Source organism: Phoca vitulina, unplaced genomic scaffold (assembly GCF_004348235.1).
Source record: "Phoca vitulina isolate PV1807 unplaced genomic scaffold, GSC_HSeal_1.0 scaffold11, whole genome shotgun sequence".
In the NCBI taxonomy this organism is placed as follows: Eukaryota; Metazoa; Chordata; class Mammalia; order Carnivora; family Phocidae; genus Phoca; species Phoca vitulina.
In genome coordinates this window covers 3107395-3129942 of record NW_022589714.1, presented here as the reverse complement: position 1 = coordinate 3129942, position 22548 = coordinate 3107395, and the positions used below count along the sequence as shown (strand labels likewise).

The window sequence follows — 22548 nt, the reverse complement described above, 5'->3', positions numbered from 1 at the left end:
ACCCAGGTGCCCCGAAATTAGTTCTTTTCATTTAAAAATAAGTTTTAGCCCAGTGCAAGATGAAATCCTAGGCTTCAAATAAAAAATTTGGTATATTCCACTGTTTGCAGCTCCAAGTATCAGTTGCTGTACAGAAATTATTTTTTTTTAAAGATTATATTTATTTGAGAGACGGTGAGCAAGAGAGAGAACACAAGCGAGGGGTTGGGGTGGTGGGGAGAGAGGCAGAGGGAGAAGCAGACTCCTCCCTGAGCAGGGAGTCTGACATGGGGCTCGATCCCAGGACCCTGGGATCATGACCCAAGCTGAAGGCAGAGGCTTAACTGACTGAGCCACCCAGGTGCCCCCAGAAATTGCGTATTATTCATGGGGAGAAAGAAAACAAATAGTAGTGGGATTTTTATTTTAACATTAACTTATCCTCTGATCCTGAACAAATGTAGACTGGTAGTTGTCCTATACTAAACTTGGGAAGTACCTGAGTAAATATATTGTCTCTAAAGGAAATGATCACAGATGTGTAAAACATTTGCTTTATTTATTAACAATCTTATCCTAAGTATCCTCTCTTAAATGGTCCAAGAAACAATTCTATAACAAAAGTGAATCCTAGAAGAGATATACCCAGAAGACAATTTCTCAAGGAACCAGCACAATTGTCAGTTTCCACTTAGTCACAGAACCCATTTACGCTGAAAGCTTATAATCATTTATTTTCCTAATTCTATTTTCTCCTTTCCCTCTAAACATTATCTTAGTTTAGCATATATCTGTCAAAGATTTCTCTTCCAAAAAGTGTAACAGTCAGGGAGGGGCAGTCTGGAGCCCAGCCACTGCCCACTCCCAAGTCTAAGAGTGTGTGACCTAGTGGTTATCACTGAACCTGTATGCATCTCACTTTCCTTATCTGCAGTGGTATTTATCTCATATAGCTTTTGTGATGATGAGTGAATAATGTAAATCTTATAAAGCAGTGCCAAAGTAAATGCTCACAAAAGTCTGAACTATTATTATTCCAGTTTTTCCATCAAATCAAAGAGTATCCTCCTAAGCAGCCTAAAGATTACAATGGAAAACCAACTCAGAGGTAAATCAAAGGATAAGCATCTTCAGAAATACCGCTGTATTGACTTTTTACTAAGACATAATCAAATGCAAAGTATAGACACGATAATCAATTCCTACTTAGTATTTCAAATTACTGCATGTATGTGTGGATAAACCCAAACGTTTACTTAGAAAATATGAAACATCACTATTAATATTTGTTCTTTCTTTGGACTATCCTTTAGATTTTCAACAGTGCCACATAATTTTATGACTAAATTTTATTACAGCTGAACACTTCAAAGATTTTGCTATTATGATTAAATAAAGAAAATGTATTCAGAAAGTACTGTACAGTTTACATGAATTTATAGTACTTGTCCAAATATTACCAGCATATAAATTATTTTGTAAAGTTATTTCTTACATAGGGTCAAAAATGCAAAGTGGAATTTGTATTTAAAAAAAAAAAAATAGAAGCAACACTGGCTCCTATATGCCAAAAATATAAGACAGATTTTTTTCTTAAGCACTCTAGTTACAAATATTAACTATATGGGCTGAGAACTTTTAATTTTCAATATACTTCAACAAAGTACGTACACAAGTAGAACTCTATAAATATATCCCCTATAATAATCATATGCAAAACCATTTTATCACAAATACTACCAAAACCCTCTGAAAAACATAAACTACAAACACATTTTTAAAGAAATTCTGTTTTAACTACTACAAAAGCAATATCAATAAAGTTATTTGGTTTATAAAAATGAAGGGCAGTGTAAAGTAAATCTGAATACCACAAAGCTTATTGAGGATGCAGTCTTGAATTCCTTAATACAAGATACTAAACACTTTAAAAAATAATAGGACTTATTCTATACAATTTAAAGTCTTGAGCTGAACTCCAAAAAGAAAAAATTAAGTAGTAGATGAAAAGTAGGTATGTAGAAATAATGTTATAAAATATGGTTTTTATACAAAATGTACCACTCTTCAAATGTATAAGGCTTAATATGAGTATTTTTGGATTATGAGTGCTGCACATGATTTTTAGAGTAGTCTCCAACCATTCAAAATTCAGTATTTTTAAAACGTTTTGATACTTCTGAAGTGAATGAACATGGTACAGGATGCAACTTAATGTCAACTTATCTATACTGTTCTACACAGTAAAAATACAAGTTTTTTGAGCTCAGGAGAGAATGTATCTTTTGAATGCTTGATCTCTATATAAATTCTACTTTTAGGAATGTCAGAATTTTGTAATATGAACTAATATCCACTAGGAACTGGCCCAAGTTTAAACAGAAGATATAAGAGAGACATACGTTGTCAAGCAGTTTAAGTCTGCCCTATGTAATTATAGTCATAATTACTTTTTACATGAAAGTAAAAGTGCTTTAAAGTAAAAAATATTTTTGTAAAAGGTATCATTAATATTACTAATACTTCATATCCAAGTAGAATTTTCTACATTAGTTTCATTTTACCCACTTCCTTTGAAAAGTATCCTTCTGCCACAATGTAAACAAAAAACGGTCCATAAAATGGTGACATATCAGACACATCATATTTTGTGGTATGGGCCCTTTAAATTGAGACCAAGTCTTTATTAACCCAGAACTAGAGAGATTTTATTTGTTGCACATGCCCAAAGTAACTCACATTTTCTATAAGCCTTGAAGAATTTTTATTTAACATAATGAGAGGTTTAATAACACATTCAAGACTATGTAGCGCTCTTCTGGGGCTGTTCACCAGCTGTTTTTATGACGATAACTCCGAGATCTGGAATGTGATCGAAAATGAGAGTGTTTTGCTGTTTGTGCTTTAGCTTCAGAATTGGCATACCCCTTGGGAGATTTACAAGGGGATCTTGCTATGGAGTCTGAATGTCTTCCATGTGATCTTGATTTTGTTCCTGAGCTAGTCTGCTTTTGAGGTGAACTTGATTGTGATTTTCCTATTGACTTGGACCTTTTTGGTAAGGACTTGGACCTTGACCGTCCTCTAGAACCAGAATTCCTTCTTGGAGTTCTTGACTGCCTTGCTGAGGTAGACCGCCGTGGTAGTGATTTGGAGCGAGATTTAGATTGGCTATAAGAAAATCGCCTGTGTCGAGACCTGCAAACATTCATAACGTTAAGAGTATATATTTTACACAAAAACATTTAATGAAAGGTTAGGAAACAGCAATTTCAGGAATTTATACACTTTATATAATATTCTGTTTTTCCTGGATAAACTAAAAGAAACAATTTTATTTTGCATACTTTTAATTCAAACATAAGTAACAAGTTTGTAATATTTGTTATACTAGAATCTATGACCAAAAGATTTTTGCTTTGCTAGATTTATCTTATGATATGGGTCAGTTCTGAAAAATGCCCTGCATGTTTAATCTGGGTTATACAACTCCCAAGAGGTATGAAAATTTGAAGGGAAAAAAAAAGATAAAAAAAGAGAAAGTAATTATTTAAAGTATGTCAAATAATGCTTATAAAAACAAACACAAAACCTAGATGCAGGACTTTTGAATCCTGCCATGATAGAACAATGTGTATTAGCCTAATCTTCCCATAGAAAACATATATATATACACACACAAGAGCTAAATAACATTATAAAACAACTATTTAAAGGCACTGGAGAATAACCAACCCTAGGAGAACTTGAGGGGTTACAGGCCATGGCTCTTTTAACTAAGACCATTTTCCAAATGCTGGCAGGGGGAAACTGAACCCAACCAGAAAATGGCTATTTGACTAAGCTGAAGAGGCAAGTTAGGATTCAGATTTACCAAAATGGTTGGGACTAAAGAGGCAAAATCTCAGGAGGGAATGGCAGACAAAAAAAATCTCCTAAAATTTGCCTATAAACTCTCTTCAAGTCACTGGCCATCTTTTAAGCTGTGCACATAGAGGATGAGACTCCAAGAAGTCAGCAAATATAGCAGTTGGGAGTATTCAAGAATTAAGCTGAAATTCTATCAGACACACAGTGCTGGGGAGAGAGGCTGGAGTTCAAGCCCCCAAAAGGTCAAGGAACCTTGAGTAACAACCCACGCTTTCAATTAAGAACCCATAAGGGCCGGGCGCCTGGGTGCCTCAGTTGGTTAAGCGACTGCCTTCGGCTCAGGTCATGATCCTGGAGTCCCGGGATCGAGTCCCGCATCGGGCTCCCTGCTCGGCGGGGAGTCTGCTTCTCCCTCTGACCTTCTCCCCTCTCATGCTCTATCTCATTGTCTCTCTCAAATAAATAAATAAAATCTTAAAAAAAAAAAAAAACCCATAAGGGCCATATCCTACAGGTAAGGACCACCCCCTAAGAGTAAGTGTAAAGCTAAAATAAATCAACCTTAACAATGCCTCAAACCAAGCCTTGACAGATCAAGGTGATTTGCCAATACTCCACCTGCTAGAAGAAAACAATTTTCTTTGGAGGTTATCATCCAAAGTGTTGTCAACAATGTCCAACATTCAATAAAGAAATTATGAGGTATGTGAAAAATAGATAAAAATTACTAAAAGCAAAGGAAATAAAAGAAAAAAAAATAGACCCAAAGTAATACAGATACTGGCATTATTCAGACAGGAATTTAAAAAAATTACTATGACTTGTATGTTCAAGGAAGTAGGAAGAAACACAGGCAAAACAGATTTAAAAATAGAAAAGTTCAGAGAATATTGCAATCTATAGACAGAAGCAAATGGACATTTTAGAACTGAAAATATATTTCTGAAATTTAAGCCATTAGATCAATTTAACAGCAGTCTAGATATAGCAGAAGAAAAAGTGAACTAACCTGTAAAACAGATTATTAGAAAAACATACCTACTGAAACACAAGGAAAGAAAAGGAATTTTAAGAAATCCATAACAGAGCATAAGAGATATGCAGTACACAGTCACACAGTCAAAAAGAAAAACTGAATGAGGCAGAAGCAATATTTAAAGAGATAATGACCTAGAATTCTCCCAAATTAATGAAAGGTATGAACTCGCAATTTCAAGAAGCTCAGTAAACCCTGGAGAATAAGACACATTACCTTTATTTAATTATTTTTATTTTTTTTTACAGCCGTGTTAAAACAAGGCCTTGAAAAATTGGTTTAAGACCCAGAGTTGTTCGTCTCCATGGAAATCTTTTAGTAAAAGGTGAAAGATTTATATGAGTTGAAGAGAAACCAGAGCATAAGACACATTGCCTTCAAAGGAGCAACATTAAGACTGACAGCTGACTATAAATATCAAGAAACAATAGAATATTATTATTTTTAAAAGCGGGGAAAAAGTGGTGCCTGGTTTGCTCAGTCAGTAGAGCATACAACTCTTGATCTCAGCGTCATGAGTTCAAGCCCCATATTGGGTGTAGAGATTACTTACATACATACATACATAAATACAAAAAAAGTCCCTGCCAACCCAGAATTATGTCCCCAGCAAAAAAATCCTTCAAAAGTGAATATAAAATGAAGATTTTTCAGATAAACAAAAGCTGAAAGAATTAATTGCCAGCAGACCTGTACTGTAAGAAAGACTAAAAATTTTTTAGACTAAAAGAAAATAATCTCAGAAGTGTGGAATTATAGGAAGGAATAAAGAACACTGGACAGTATAAATATATTGATTGAGAATATATTCTGGAATAAAAGCAGAGGCTTTTAGAAATTATTAAATTTCGGGGCACCTGGGTGGCTCAGTCGTTTAAGCATCTGACTCTTGATTTCAGCTCAGGTCAGGATCTCAGGGTGGTAAGATTGAGCCCCACATCGGGTTCCGTGATGAATGTGGAGCCCGCTTAAGATTCTCTCCCTCTGCTCCTCCCCACCTTCTCTCTCCCTCTCTTAAAGAAAAAAAGAAATTATTAAATTTCATTCCTGTTGTAGAAAGCCAAATGGGAAAATTATCCTTCAGAAAAAAATCCAACATAGGAAAAAAAAGGGGGGGGGGGATGCTATATTTGGGCTAAAGGCAGCTGAGGAGCAATTTTTCAGAAATATATATATACATTCATTGAAGTATGAATTCAACAAAAATTTATGGAATACCTAACATGAGCTAGGACTACTGCTAAGTGCTGGGGATATAAGCATGAATAAGACAAAAGTCCTTGCTCCTCAAAGAGCTCATCATAATCCAGTGGATAGCAACAAACTAGTTTGTTTTTTTAATCCATATCCACTAAAAACAAAATAAGAGACCTCTTTTTAGTCTAAGATAATACCACATATTCTGTATTTACTTATCATTTTTTTAGGCTTATACCAATTCTGCTTCACACATACACATATGCAGACACAAAATCTGATTCTTATGAATATAACGAGAGCTGGGTAAGATTTGCATTCTTTATAATACAATTTTACAAATGAAAAAACTGAGGTCAGGGAGGTTAAGCAATGATCTTATAATGAGCAGAAAGCAAAACAGTATTGTCTTACAAGATGTGGTTCATTCTATTCCTGATACTCCAATGATGATTTGGGACAAATGACAGACATTTTTTGTTTTTCCCCAGCTAAGTGTATTTTTTTTTTTAAGATTTTATTTATTTATTTGACAGAGAGAGACACAGCGAGAGAGGGAACACAAGCAGGGGGAGTGCGAGAGGGAGAAGCAGGCTTCCCCACTGAGCAGGGAGCCCAATGTGGGGCTCGATCCCAGGACCCTGGGACCATGACCCGAGCCGAAGGCAGATGCTTAACCATCTGAGCCACCTAGGCGCCCCTCCCCAGCTAAGTGTATTACTCACAGAAAGAGAATATTAGTGTAAATGCTGTTTTTCTTTTTTTTTTTTAAGTAAACTCTACACCTAACATGGGGCTCGAATTCATGACCTCAAGATCAAGAATGGCATGTTCCACCAACTGAGCCAGCCAGGAGCCCCAGTGCTGATCTTTAAGAACAGAATTTACTTTTATTCTTTTTTTTTTTAAAGATTTTATTTATTAGAGAGAGAGTAAAAGAGAGAGAGAGAGCACAAGCAGGAGGAGAAGGAGAGGAAGAAGCAGGCTTCCTGCAGAGCAGGGAGCCCAATGTGAGGCTCAATCCCAGGACCCTGGGACCATGAAGTGAGCTCAAGGCAGATACTTAACCGACTGAGCCACCCAGGCGCTGCAAGGACAGAATTTACCTTTAAATTCTACATGTCTATGAAAAAATTATAGCATTAAAACTCAAGATAAATACTATAATTACTTAAGAATTTAGGCATGCTAATACAATTTCAGTTATTATTTAAATAGCTTCACCAAGTAATTCCCATTGTGATTTACTATTATTATAACAGAAACTCCTGGCTAACAAAATGGATAAACTGCAAATAATCTTTTTCTGAAAAACTTACTATTTTCATGTCTTCTTATAATACCATACTTAGAATTTATCTTTGAAAATAACTTACCTTTTATAAATATATTGATTTACATTAATTTTACGTTCAACCTCCTTTCACAAGTGACTCTATTTCTTATGAGTTTTTAATCTTCAGAACTTAAGATTCTTAATTACTGGGTTCAGTTGGGAAAATTTTATTTATTTAAAATTCCTTGGGGCGCCTGGGTGGCTTAGTCCGTTAAACGTCTGCCTTCGGCTCAGGTCGTGATCCCAGGGTCCTGGGATCCAGACCTGCATCGGGCTCCCTGCTCAGTGGGGAGCCTGCTTCTCCCTCTCCCTCTGCCTGCCACTCTACCTGCTTGTGCGCTTGCTCGCTCTATCAAATAAATAAATAAAATCTTTAAAAATAAAATAAAATTCCTCATTTTGTCAAGTACACATTTTAAAATTTGTCTTTTTCTTCAGCCCATATTATTTTTCTATTAAAAAGGTTTAAAGTTAAATCTGCCATGAAATAAAAACACTGGAAAGTATCCAATAAACCCAAGTTAAGTAACAATACATTTCAAATAGAGAAGAGCATATCTTTTTTTTTTTTTTTTTAAGGGGGGGTAGCAGGGAAGAAGGGGAAGTGGGAGAGAGAGAATCTTAAGCACACTCCACACTCAGCATGGAGCTGGATGCATGGAGCCGGATGCAGGGCTCGATCTCACGAACTTGAGATCGTGACCTGAGCCAAAATGAAGAGTCAGATGCTTAACCGACTGAGCCACCCAGGCACCCTAAGAGCATATTTTTCTAACAAAAGTTGATCTTTATGTATATTGAATAAGATTATTCTTGTGGCCTGCTTCTGAAAACTCTTTCAAATGTCCTCCAGAAAAAGTAGAAAATTAAGTTTTCAATCCTCTTGTATTTTGTACTTACTCTTTAAGGCTATCAGACCGTCTCCTATTTCTTCCCCATGAAGAACTTCTACTTCGAGTTCTCCTTTGGCTGGGGCTTCTTGATCTCCTATGATCACTTGGAGAACAAGGGTGACGTTCTTTTGATTTCATTTGGCCTGGTGCTAGAATATGAAATAATTTATTACCTGAAAACCTCAGTAACAGCTACTTTAGTAGTAGTATTTTCTGAAAGAATTTGAAATAAGAAAAATCTGTCATAGCTAAAAGTCATTCTGCTGAATAAATAAGATCTAATGTTTAGTCGCACTTACTTTTTCGATCACCTTGTGCAAACTGTATTTCAATTTGACGGCCACATACCCATTTTCTATTGAGGTTATAAAGAGCATCTTCAGCATCACGAACATCTTCAAATATGACTAGCTGTTAAGGATACTTTGAACGTCAGATATCAAGTAAAAATGTTATTTTTAAAGAATTATTTACACGTGACATGAAATTGAAAAACAACTCCAAATATTAAACTTATATCTCCTATATACATATATATATAATCAGAAAGAATTTCACTTTTATTATGAAAACAAATGCCCCGTTATGATTGAGAAGAATCTATCTAAAAGTAAGAACAGAAACAAACGCGTAACTATACTTTTAATGTACACATTAGTGTAGCTGCAGTATGCGTTTATAATGTGAAACAGGTTATGAGAAAAAAGTAAGTCCAACCCTGGCTAGTATTAAAAAATAAACTGTACAGGACTCACTCCCTTCTTTCAGGTTTTTCACTGAAAAAAATCAGCATGCAAAAGCCTTTATTCTGAAATTACAATTACTCTTTCACTAAAAAGTGTTTTAATTATGACGTTTAGGAAAAATTACTTATTACAAACAAAACTGCACAAACACATGTAACCTAAAACATTATACCTTTAAAAATGATATTTACTTCTGAACCTACTACTTTAAAATACTTTTATGTTCTTACTGCTTGGGATATAATTATAAAAAAAACACAAAAGCAATCTGTGAACATCTGGAATTACATATACTGGTTTGTAATATCCCACTAAACTTCCTTATCTATGTAAATTATATATTAAACCTAACTAAAATGGAAATAAACTATATAAAATGACTATATAGCTATCTTTCAGGAGGTTGTTCACTGGTTAAATTTTTTTTAAATAGAAAACAGAAAAAGCTCAAGAAATGCAATACAAAATGAGACTTTGGCAATTACCTCAATGTCACTTGATCTTGAACCTTGACCTTTACTCTTTAAGGCTTGCAAGATGGACTTTATAAGAGACGAAGAACCAACAAAATCAGACTTGGCTTTGACTCTGGAACTCTGAATAAATGTAGGAAAGCCGAAGTCTCAACCTGGTGTTGGCTTTGTCTTTTGCTTGATAAAGACTTCCCCTCTTCCAGGTCTTTATATCTGTGTCCACCCTCCCTCTTTACTCCTTGATGCTTGAACTTTAGGTGCCTTTTTTCTCGCCTGCTCGGTTTATGCTTGGATTCTAGCTAACAGGTTGGTTCAAACTGGGGGGCGCTTGCCAGCTACTGTGGACTGCTTTAGATTTTCTGAGATAAAGAAATAAACACAATTAGGCAATATTAATCTCATATAACATATGCTCCTGAATACACATGCGTATCTGCACACGTATACAGTACATTCACATGCACACAGTAAAACAAAGGATATTGAACATAAGCAAATCCTCTTGGGCGGCGGGTGTAGAAGTCAAGTGGAATGTAAACGTCTACTATAGGGCCATATCGACCAAACTCACGGCGCAAGTCCTCAGGCCTGAAGTGTTTTAGAAATAAGGCAAAGAAATATGAATATCTGGATTAAAATATTTTGCCTATGGAAATCCAGTTGAAACCTTCAAAAGAAAGTATATTATCTAGACTAGTATTATCTAAAATTGTCGTAAGAATCACCCAGGGTTTAGAAAGGAAGAAAAAAGAAAAATCCTCAGGCCTCACTTTTGGAGATTCCGATTTAAAAGATCTGGCTGGAAATCTGTATTTTTATAAGCACTCCAGGTGGCTGTTATGCTTAATCAGATTGGGGAAACAGTGACCCAGGAAAGTTATTATCCATCTTTGGAAGTTACTTCTATTACACCATATTTCAATTGTCAATATAAAGAGTTCTAGTAACCCTATTTCATTAAGAACACATTCATTTACCTCACTGTAATTTCATGTTTATGTTCATTTTGTTTTCAGATCGCAAGAATTAGATTCTAAAGAAGTCCTAAAATTATTTCTCAGGCTTTAAAGAAAAAATGGATGTTTTACTTTTAAACATAAAGCAAAGTAACTACTGTATTCTTAAATTTGACAAATATTTTTAAACCTCCTATATATCATAGGTAGTAAAGAGGGGGCACCAAAGGAATATTTAGCATATTTTTCTTCATGGAGCAACAATCTAACTCAAGAGACAAAATACTTAGCTTTTACAGCTGACAATTATAGTGCATTTATAATCGAGCCACTGCTCACCTTAAGACCGTTTAATTCTCACCACAACCCTATGGTTGTTTACAGATGAGGGCACAGACAGATGAATTCACCTAAGGTCACCAAGCCAGCAAATGACAGAACTAGAATCAAACTCTCACAACCTGACACTAGTCTATGTTTTGTTTTGGTTTTTTTTAAAGATTTTATTTATTTGACAGAGAGAGAGAGAGCGAGAGCAGGAACACAAGCAGGGGGAGTGGGAGAGGGAGAAGCAGGCTTCCTGCCGAGCAGGGAGCCCGATGTGGGGCTCGATCCCAGGACCCTGGGATCATGACCTGAGCCGGAGGCAGATGCTTAACGACTGAGCCACCCAGGCACCCACTAGTCTATGTTCTTAACCACTATACCTTACTGCCTCATGGAGATCTTAGAGGTTCAACACCAAGTTATGAGCACAAAACATGGCTAAGAAGAAGTAAGAGTACTTCAAAACATATCGTGCAGAAAGAAGACTCAAAGATGACTGCAAAGCTGCTAGCTTGGGCAAATGGAAGAAAGATGGTGTCAGTGACAAAAATTAGACAGCTGGAAAAGAAAAGTTGAAGAGGGAGGCCAAAGAAATGCCACATTTGAGATGATGGTAGAACATCCATAAGAGTTCTATGGACAGGGGCACCTGGCTGGCTCAGCAGGCAGAGCATGTGACTCTTGATCTCTAGGTTCCAAGATCAAACCCTACGTTGGGTACAGAGATTACTTAAAAAATAAAATCTTAAAAAAAAAAAAGAGTCCTGTAAACAACTAAAAATTATGATTATACAAATTAGTTTTATTTTCTTCTCCAGACTAGAAGTCAGTGATTAAAGCTAGAGATGTGAGGGACACCTGGGTGGCTCAGTTGGTTATGCGTCTGCCTTCGGGTCAGGTCATGGTCCCAGGGTCCTGGGATCGAGTCCTGCATCGGGCTCCTTGCTCAGCTGGGAGCCTGCTTCTCCCTCTGCCTGCCGCTCCCCCCTGCTTGTGCTCTCTCTGAAAATAATTTTTTTTTTTTTAAAGATTTTATTGATTTGACAGAGAGAGACACAGCGAGAGAGGGAACACAAGCAGGGGGAGTGGGAGAGGGAGAAGCAGGCTTCCCGCCGAACAGGGAGCCCGATGCGGGGCTCGATCCCAGGACCCTGGGATCATGACCTGAGTTGAAGGCAGACGCTTAACCGACTGAGCCACCCAGGCGCCCCTCTCTGAAAATAATCTTAAAAAAAAAAAATTAAGCTAGAGATACGAATTCAACTATGATTAAATGTCCACTATATACAAGGCAGTGCAATTGACGTAACATACTTTATTATATTTTTATTATTTATTATTTCATTTAATACTTACTATAAAACACTTAATTGTCCGCCTTCCCTGAAACTATTATCTTTAGAGGGTAGTGACAATGTCTTTTTCTTTCATTTATTCATTCAACAAACACTTACTGAGCACCTACTATGGGCAAACTCTAGGGATATGATGGAGAACAAGGAAAACAATTCCTGCTACCACAGAACATGGACAAGAGAGTAATGATTCTCAACCATTCCTGAATATTGGAATCTTTTGTGAAGGAAATGTTACAGAAAAGGTACTCCAGCCTGATGCATTAACCCTGGACCCAATTAGTGCCTCCCATGGTGGGCCCCAGTTAGGTTTAATTTTTTTAAGGGTTTCACAGGCAATTCTGAGAATCAGTGTTGAGGATCACTTTTAAAATGGCTGTCTTCACCAGTGTACCTAGCATAGTTGTTTGGCACAAAGTAGGCACTCAAAATAGAGTACCATTTGATATTACTGTTACCCATTTAATAGTCAAGGAGACTGAGAATAAGAGAAATTACCTTGCCCAGAGGTACATAGAGCCAGCAGCAAAGCTAGAATTTAAATGAATATTTTCTGAGACAATCAATCCCATCAACCAAATATGAGTGGCTGATAGGGAAAGGATCCTAGATAGTATAAAAGGAGGCTGGGGCAACGTGTGTCATGGAGGATTGGAATCCCAGAAGCCAAGGGTGACAGGAGTCTGAAGGAGCCAAACTTCTCAAAAGAGCTGGTTCCCATTCACTGTCACCACTCCTACACCTGTTACCTGTTGTTTTGTTCTCATTTTTGTATTTTTGGTGTCATCTATTTTGACATTCAGAAATAGAGCATAGAACAAACACCTATATACCCACCAACAGCATTCACTGTATCTCAATACTTGTCATCATTTTCAGTAATGTTTTTTTAGAAATGAGACGTTTACATTTATATTCTTCTACCTTAGAAACAATCATCGGTGTTCATTCCTCTGCATAACTTTGTATTTTTTTTAAGATTTTATTTTAAGTAATCTCTATACACAACATGGAGCTTGAACTCACAACCCTAAGATCAAGAGTCACAGGCTCTACTGAGCTAGCCAGGCATCCCTCCATAACTCTATTTTTACTGCAAATGACTATATCCATACTTAAGTGTTTATATATCAAATTTCATATAAATAGTATCAGACAATTTGTATAATTTTGCTCCTTGCCTTCTCCTCCCTTGCAATTTCTCTATGTAGTTCTAGTTCACTCAGTTTAACTCTGTATTGGTATTATTAATAAACCACAATTTACTCATCCATCTTTCTGTGGATAAACATTTAAGATGCTGCCTTTTTTTTTTTTTAATTGCAAATTGTGCTGCAGCATACATTAAAATACATGTGCTTTGGGGAGCTCTGTGAGATGCCTGGGATGTATCACAATGCAATTGGTGAAGAGTATGCTTATCTTCAGCTTCACTACACATTCTCCAAAGTGACCAAATCAACTTATACTCAACACTTGCATAAGAATTCCTACTGCTCCACTTCCTCATTAACATTTTTAATTCTTATCCTGATGGATGAAAAGTGAATGGGTATCTTATTGTTGTTTAATTTTAATTTACCTAACAACCAGTTAGATACAATATCTTTTCATGTGTATGGGCCAATACTTTCCTGTTAATACCTACCAGCAGTATTTCTGAGTTAAATAGGATGTGTATATATGTAATTTTTATGAAACTGCCAAACAGTTCTGCAAAGTGGTTGTACCATTTTATACTCCCACCAACAATGTATGAGTTTCAGTTGTGCCAATCTTTGTAAGCACTTGGTGCTTATCAAAAAACTTGTCATTTTTTTTTTTTTTTAATTTTAGCCATTCAAGCGGGTATTAAGTGGAATCTCACTGTGGTTTTAATTTGCATTTCCCAAATGACAAATGATGTTGAGCACTTTTTCATGTGCTACTTTTCCTTGTGAAGTGTCTGCTGGAGTTTTTTGCCCACTTTTTTCAAAGATTTTATTTATTTCAGAGAGAGAGGGCGAGCACAAGCAGGGGGGAGCAGCAGAGAGAGAGGGAGAAGCAGTCTCCCCACTGAGCAGGGAGCCCGATGTGGGGCTCGATCCCAGGACCCTGGGATGTGACCTGAGCAAAAGGCAGATGCTTAACCAACTGTGCCCCCCAGGCATCCCAGTGTATATGTTTTGTGAATATCTTCTCTCATCTGTAGCTTGCCTATTGTACTTGCTTAATGGTATTTTTTTAGTGAATAGAAATTTTAATTTTAGAAAAATCTAATTTATCCATATTCTTTTTTCTTTTATGGTAATTGCTTTCTTTGTCCATAAGAAATCTTTGCCTGGGGGCGCCTGGGTGGCTCAGTCGTTAAGCGTCTGCCTTCGGCTCAGGTCATGATCTCAGGGTCCTGGGATCGAGCCCCACATCGGGCTCCCTGCTCCGCGGGAAGCCTGCTTCTCCCTCTCCCCCTCCCCCTGCTTGTGTTCCCTCTCTCGCTGTGTCTCTCTCTGTCAAATAAATAAATAAAATCTTAAAAAAAAAAAGAAATCTTTGCCTGTCCCCAGATCATGAAGATATACTATGTTTTCTTCTAAAAGCTTTATATTGTTATCTTTTCCATTTCAAATGATGATCCAGCTCAAATTATCATGTGAGGTGGAGGCCACGGTTCATTTTTTTCCCAGTATGAATAATCCAGTTGTTGCAGCACCATTTGTTGAAAAGATTTTTCCTTCCTCCCCTGGACTGCTTTGGTATCTTTGTCAAAAATCATTTGACTCTGTAAGTGTGGATTATTTATGGATTCTATTCTGTTTTATTGATTTGTCTACACTTAGGCCAATATCACACTGTCTTGATTACTATATATTTTTAGTAAGTCTTATGTCAGGTAGTGTAAGTCTTCCACCTTCAGTGATCTTTTTCTAGATTATTTTGAATATTCTAGATCCTTTGTATGTCAATATATTTTAGAATTAACTTGTCAATTTCTATTTTTTATTTATTTGTTTTGTTTTTCGAAAGTTTATTTTTTTACTAATCTCTATACCCAATGTGGGGTTCAAACTCAGGACCCCAAGATCAAGAGTCGCACACTCTTTTGAGCCAGCCAGTTTCTATTTTTTTAACAGCCTTTGATCAGTGATGCCTTGAATCTATAATATAATCAATTCGGGAGAAAACTGATAACTTAGTATTTTGTCTTCCAATCCAAGAACATGGTATGTCTATCAATTTACGTTGTCTTCTTTAATATTTTTTGGCACTGTATTGTAGTTTTATGCAGTCTTCTTTAATTTCTCTTGGCACTGTATTGTAGATTTTTATTACGTTTTTTTGTTCTTTTTTTAAATTAATTAATTAATTAATTTTTTTTTTAGATTTTATTTATTTATTTGACAGAGAGAGACACAGCAAGAGAGGGAACACAAGCAGGGGGAGTGGAAGAGGGAGAAGCAGGCTTCCTGCCGAGCAGGGAGCCCGATGTGGGGCTTGATCCCAGGACCCTGGGACCATGACCTGAGCTGAAGGCAGACGCTTAACGACTGAGCCACCCAGGCGTCCACTAAGGCAATAATTGTTTTAAAAATTTCATTATTTTCAACTGTTTGCTGCTAATATATAGATTTTTCATAAGTTCATCTTAATGACTTACTAAAACTCATTAGTTATTGTAGTTTTGTGTAAACATGTCACCTAAGAACAGGGGCAAGTTTTGCTTCTATCTTTACAGTTTTTATGTCTTTTATTTATTTTTCTTGCCTTGTTACACTGGTTAGGACCTGCAACAAAATGATAAATTGAGGTTGTGTCAGTGGGCATCATTGGCTTTTTTTTTTTTTTAAGATTTATTTATTTTAGAGAGACAGAAAAAGAGAGCAAGCGGGGGTAGCGGCAGAGGGAGAAAATCTCAAGGCAACGCCACACCGAGCTCAGAGCCCAACACGGGGATCTCACGACCCTGAGATCATGACCTGAGCTGAAATCAAGTGTTGGACGCTTAACCAATTAAGCCACCAGGCGCCCCTGGCTTGTTCTGATCTTAGGGGGAAAGCATTCAGTTTTTACTATTAAGTATCTTGTCAGCTATAGGCTTTTCATACATGCCATTTACTGGACTAGGAAAGTTTCCTTCTATTCATAATTTGCAGACATTTTTTCTCATGAATCTTGCTGAATTCTGTTTAATGCTTTTTCTATACCACCATCAATATCAATATCCTTACATACACTATAACCAAAAAATGCTATGTCCAAAAGAGGGTATCTGATGGCTGCTCCCCAACCCGACATGATATTATGCATCAAAATGGGAATGTTATATTTGGGATTTGGACATTACTTTGTTCCATTAGAAAACTGTACCTGACATTTAAAAAAATTACTCTTCTACATGCTAAAAAAGCAAAGATATTAAAGTATTCTTCCTGATCCAGATCTTGCTTCACCAGTGAAAAGAAAAATAATACATATTATAACATCATAAAATGTGTTTTTTTTTAAAGATTGTATTTATTTTTTTAAGTAATTCTACAACCAACGTGGGGCTCAAGCCTACAACCCCACGATCAAGAGTTGCACGTTCCACCCACTGAACCAGCTAGGTGTCCCTTTAAAAATTTTTAAATCTTTCTTTGGTTCTTGTACTCAATTTCATTCCTAACAAATTTTATGCTAAGCCATAATATCGTTTAATGTCTTGTGCTTTATGGCATATATTAAAATGGCTACTGCAAAGAAACATTTTAAATGAAATTTGGCTTTGTTATAAAACTAACATTTTATTAAATAAAATTTGAAAACAGGAAAAAGAAAACCACTCAAATGGATTTCTTTCCAGGCTCATTTTCTATAGTTTTTCCTTTCTTCATATACTAATATAATTGAAATCACACCATACAGATAATTTTATGCCATTTGTTTTAACATTTATCCCAATGATTTTCTTTATAAGCATACTAAATGTTAAAGCTAACTTAAAATGTGTCTAGTTGCGGGGGGCGCCTGGGTGGCTTAGTCATTAAGCGTCTGCTTTCGGCTCAGGTCATGATCCCAGGACCCTGGGATCGAGCCCCACATCGGACTCCCTGCTCCGCGGGAAGCCTGCTTCTCCCTCTCCCACTCCCCCTGCTTGTGTTCCCTCTCTCGCTGTGTCTCTCTCTGTCAAATAAATAAAATCTTAAAAAAATAAAATTAAAATTAAAAAATAAATTTAAAAAAATGTGTCTAGTTGCCATATTGCTAGTTAACTTATACTACATGCCATCTCATACAAAAAAGCTTTTGTTTTATTTTTTAAGATTTTATTTATTTATTTGACAGAAAGTGCAAACGCAGGAGAGAGCACAAGCAGGGGGAGCTGAAGGCAGAGGGAGAAGCAGGCTCCCCCCCTGAGCAGGGAGCCCGATGGGGGACTTGATCCCAGGACCCCAGGATTATGACCTGAGCCGAAGGCAGACACTTAACTGAATGAGCCACCCAGGTGCCCCAAAAAAGCTTTTAATATAGGTTACATGTAATGATTCGACCTTCACAAAACTACTCAGTAGCTGTGTAATTTTAGGTAAGATACTTAATTTCTAGGGGCACCTGGGTGGCTCAAGTCAGTTAAGCATCTGCCTTCAGTTCAGGTCATGATCCCAGGGTCGTGGGATTAAGTCCAGAGTTGGGCTCCCTACTCAGCGCTCCCTGCTTCCCCCTCTCCTCCTAGCTCATGCTCTCTCTCTGTCGCTGTCTCCCAAATAAAATCTTAAAAAAAAAAAATTTCTCTAAGCCTCAGTTTCTAATCTGTAAAATGGGATTAATGAAGAATATACATTATAGGGTTATTGTAAAAATTTAGTAAGACAATATACGCAAAGTGTTTAGTACAGTGCTTATCACACAGTGAATACTCAACAAATGTTAGCGGTTACTATTCCATTAACACAAACCTCCTAGGTGATTGCCCCCAGGGGCAGTGCTAAAAAGTGGTGAAAAAATTGTAAAAGGAAATCAACAAATCTCAGTTTTCAGTCTCGATTACTCATGGTGGATTATCTAGATCAGAGATCATGTGTCACCTGCTGATGTGTTTTATTTGGCCAGCACAATGTTTAAAAAATTTTTAAGGTGTGCTGAAACACAAAACTGCCTATATTTCATAGCTTTTAAATCAACAAAAATGGGAATCTCATATGATTCAACTTAATAAACGCCAACATCTTGAAACACAGTTTACACACACACAGTTTTCTGACTTCTTTAGAAAATTAGGATGATGTGGCAACAAGTCCAAATGTCTACATAGTAGTTATTAGCTGGAGCTAGTAGTACCAGCTGCTGTCCCCTTTAGATGGCACCTATTCCTTTCTATTTGCTACAGTCCACACCATCCTATTTTGCCTTATAACCTGACAACTTCACACATTCATATTACCCCGGCTGGTGGCCATCAGAATTGGAAACCTCTTTTTTTTTTTTAAGACACACTGGAGAGGCTTGATGCTTATTTAGCATTCAAGTGGTCTGTTTAATTGTGGGAATTTTTTTTTACCCTGTCCAAATTATAAATTTTGCTTGTTTTCTATATAATGTATTGATAAACAGGTTGAGAGGAGAAATATAAACACAGGCATCTTTTAGATGTTAATTAAGGTATAATAACTCACAGTCTATAGCTGTGACGTACATAATAGTAGGGATCAAATAAAAAAATATTTAACATTTACTCCTCTAAGGTAAATTATGACTACTCCATATGGCTCTGGAGTCAGGGCTCCAATATATTTGTAGCCATGAAGCCCCAGGTAAATTAAAACTCTGAGCTTCAGCTTTTCCTTATGTACAATAAAGATAATATTGCATACCTAAAAAGGTTGAGCGGGGAGTAAATTAAGGAAACCCAGTGAAATGGAAACGTCTCTTAATGCCCCTATCCCACTCTCAGTCATTCCCTCTGGTGTCTATTAAGGGAAAAGTGCTTTACGAAGTAGTCATTCCTTAATAGTTATCTTTAAGCACTATGTAGACAAAAATTCTCAAGGCGGGGAGGAGAATGTGTAGATTGAGAGCATCACACTTGACCAGGGAAGTCTATGCAAACCGTTATCATGGGTGTTTATATTGAACTCTGAACTTTATAGAAAAACATTTAAATCTCATTCACTGAAGCCATCCTTTGTATTGTGTAACAAATAAAATGTCACCGGCATCGCCTGTAAGTAGACCAGACTGAGGGAACCGAAACTGTAAGGCCCAAGGTACGCATTATTTTATACCTTCTCACCATCCCCAATTCTTCATCTAGGACGCAGGACGCGCAGCTTTATCGGGGCCCGGCGACAAAGGGGCCAAGCGAAAACACTCTCGGCCAGGGGCAGGGAGGGCCCTCTGGCTACCGGGAAAGCGGCAGCCTGCGCGCCGCCGGTGCTCGAGCAGGGGATGGGCAACCGATCCCCTGGGCGCCGGGCCCTGCCGCGGGTGTGAGCTGCGCCTGGGCGGAACGCGGGCCGGGAGGGCGGAGGAGCCAGTCCCGCCCCTGCCCCGAGTAGCCCGAGGGCTCGCACCGCCCCCGGGAAGGGCGCCTCCGCGGAAAGCCCGGGCCTGGCCGGCGGGGAGGCGCCGGGCACAGCCGCCGGGCCGCGACCGGGCTCCGCGATGCTGCCGTTACCCCGCCCCTCCCCCGCGCGCCAACCTGCGGCGGCCGCCGCCGCTCACCTGGTGGCGTCCGCGACGTTCCTGACGAAGAGAGAGGTGTTGGGGGGCCTCGTGTAGCGCGACATGACCGCTTCCTCCGTTGCCTCCGGGCCTGCCCGCGGCCGCCGGGCTCGCTCCGTTTCTCGCTGCCGCCACAGCAGCTCAGCCAGCCCCCGGCGCGACCCCCTCCCCTCGGCCTCGGCCCCGCGAGCGCGCAGCCGCAGAGGCGGGAGCGGGGGCGGGGTGGGGGGGGACGCTGCGCGGCTCGAGCCTGTCCGTGCGGACCGTGTGGGGGCGGGGCCGTAGCCGAGGGGGATCCGGGGAGGAGGCGGCGCGGGGTCCGGAAGATCGAGGGGATCCGAGGAGGGGGCGGTGCCGGGTACGCGGGGATCTGGGAAGGGGGTTGTGCGGCAGTCCCAGGGTCCGAAGAGATCCGGGAAGGGGACGGAGCTGCGTCCCGCAGATCGAGGGGTTCTGAGAAGAAGGGGGCGGCGCAAGAGAGGATCCGGGACGGGGCGGTGCGGAGGGTCCCCGGGTTCCGAGGAGATCTGGGGATGGGGCGGTGCAGGGGTCCGCGGGGATCCGGGGAGGGGGCGGGCCTGCCTGGAGGCTGGAGTGCGAGGGATCGAGGGACGGGGCGGCTGGGGTCCGAGTGTGTCTGGACGGTGGAGGCCAGACGGGTCCTAGGAGCTGAAGCTGAGCTGGGGGTTAGAGGATCCGGAGAGAGGGTGTCGGGCGTCGTCGGAGTGAGTGGGGATGAAGACCGAGTTTAACTGCTGAACAGCTGGATGGCTACCGGGGCCTTCATCCCTGCATCCTCAGTCCAAGACCTTAGCAATTGTTCCTACTCCTGTCCCTTTAGGCCTGAGCCTAATAAGATTTTCAAACTGTGAGGATTCGGGTTTTGTCTGTGTTTAGATTCTTCATCCATTATTCCCTTAGGGCATACTATTCAAAAGCTGTGGGTACATTCATTTAGATGTTTATTGAGGGTCTACTATGCACCAAGGACTGTGCTAGGTGTGGGATATGGCAGTGAACACTACAGGCCAAGTCCCAACTCTCAGAGCTTACACTGTAGAGAGAGGGTCCAACAATAAACGAATGAAAAAATGAATATATGATGTAGAAGAAAGCGCTGAAAATGCAGTGGCAAGTAAGCAAATTTAAAGTATCCTCTTTTCCTTGCTCCAAAATGTAGCCCAGCCCTTTCTAGTTCTCCTTCAGGTTTGCTCTTGTGGTTGGCACAGCCTTTTACCCAGAACTGTAACCAGGTAACTTGTAATTTTTAATAGGACCCCTTTTTATTCTCAGATGTGGTCGATTTTGGTGGATAAATAATAGGGTCATCCTACACAGCTCACAGCTTCCCAAGGTCTAGAAACACTTCTGGAACAGTGGCCATTCGTTCAAAAGGGAATTGCTTTGGCACAGCAGTCACAGGGCTAGACAGGGAATATAAAGGTAGGGAGTGAGCAGGGTTCCTAGTGTCATGGAGCTTACAATTTGGTAGGGAGGCAGAATGTAATAACACTAATAAACACATAAACTATGGTAAGAGCTGTATGCTGCTGAAAGGGGACCTTAGAGTGGTTGGCAAACAGGGCTAGAGGGTCACTGAACTTTTCCCTGAAGTCTTGGGGAGGTATTTGAAGAATGAAAAAGAGCAATCCATGTACTGGAATAGCATGTGCAAAGACTTTGAGGCAATATAGGACTGAAAGGAGGCAAACAGGAATAAAAAGCTGAAGAACAGGGAAGTGAGGCTGGAGAGCAGGCTGGGTTTATAGTAGGGAAATTTGGAATGCTGAGTGTACTGGTTTGCTAGGGCTGTCATAACAAATTACCTCTAATTCAGTGGTTTAAAACAAGAAAAATTTATGGGGTGCCTGGCTGGCTGGGTCAGTGGAGCATGAGACTCTTGATCTCAGGGTTGTCAGTTCGAGCCCCATGTTGGGTGTAGAGATTACTTAAAAATAAAATCTTTTTTTAAAAAAGAGAAATTTATTCTCTCACAGTTCTGGAGGTCAGAAGTCTGAAATCATGGTGTTGGTAGGACCATACTTTCTCTGAAGGTTCTAGGGGAGAATCCTTCCTTGCTTCTTTCAGTCTCTGCTGCCTCTAGACGTTCCTTGGCTTGAGGCTACATATCTCTAGTCTCTGCCTCCATCTTCATGGGACCTTCTCTTCTGTCTTATAAGAATACTTGTCATTGGATTTAGAGCCCACCCAGATAATGCAGGCTGATCTCATGTCAAGATCCTTAATTGTAGCTGCAAAGACCCTTTTTCCAAATAAGGTCATATTTAGGGGTTAGGGCTTAGACATACCTTTTTGGGGGCCACCATTCAACCCACTATACTGACCTTGTGAAGAAAAGAGAGTTGACTTGGTGGGAAATGAGTTATTAATCAACCTATTCCCTGACATATTAAGTAGGGTAAAAACTTCATGTAAACTATGAACTTGGGGCACCTGGGTGGCTCAGTTGGTTAAGTGTCTGCCTTTGGCTCAGATCATGATCCCAGGGTCCTGGGATCGCATCTGGCTCCCTGTTGAGCAGGGAGCCTGCTTCTCCCTCTCCCTCTCCCTCTGCCTGCCACTCCCCCCTGCTTGTGCACTCACTCTCTCTCTCTCTCTGTCAAATAAATAAATTTAAAAAAAATCTTTAAACTGTGACCTTATGTAGTTAAAAATATATGTATTTGTAAAAATATGTATTAT

The 22548-nt window shown here is 39.2% G+C and overlaps 1 protein-coding gene and 1 non-coding gene across 4 annotated transcripts; both read right to left on the bottom strand.

Moving 5' to 3' along the window:
• Positions 1–353: 353 nt before the first annotated feature.
• On the bottom strand, positions 354–20051 carry SRSF12 (serine and arginine rich splicing factor 12). Of its 3 annotated transcripts, XM_032409295.1 has the most exons (5): positions 19846–20051; positions 10014–10118; positions 8611–8714; positions 8319–8460; positions 354–3177 (listed from the first exon to the last, which is right to left on the bottom strand). In XM_032409295.1, exons 1-5 carry the CDS (start codon positions 19908–19910, stop codon positions 2808–2810), a joined length of 786 nt encoding a protein of 261 aa, XP_032265186.1. In that variant the 5' UTR covers positions 19911–20051; the 3' UTR covers positions 354–2807. The 3 variants fall into 3 exon arrangements, with proteins under 3 accessions (XP_032265186.1, XP_032265187.1, XP_032265188.1); XM_032409296.1 differs by lacking the exon at positions 10014–10118 and having other exon boundaries at positions 8611–9889; XM_032409297.1 differs by lacking the exons at positions 10014–10118; positions 19846–20051 and adding an exon at positions 9543–9679 and having other exon boundaries at positions 8611–8722.
• On the bottom strand, positions 5132–5248 carry LOC116635943. The gene has a single exon (XR_004300240.1). It is a non-coding gene; the product is annotated as a U5 spliceosomal RNA (small nuclear RNA).
• Positions 20052–22548: the final 2497 nt, after the last annotated feature.

Coding starts and splice junctions, on each gene's coding strand:
- SRSF12 (XM_032409295.1), bottom strand. CDS start 19,910: ATGTCGCGCTACACGAGGCCCCCCAACACCTCTCTCTTCGTCAGGAAC. Junction 8,461..8,610: donor TGCACAAGGTGATCGAAAAA/GTAAGTGCGACT, acceptor TTCATATTCTAG/CACCAGGCCAAATGAAATCA. Junction 3,178..8,318: donor CGGTCTGATAGCCTTAAAGA/GTAAGTACAAAA, acceptor GAATGTTTGCAG/GTCTCGACACAGGCGATTTT.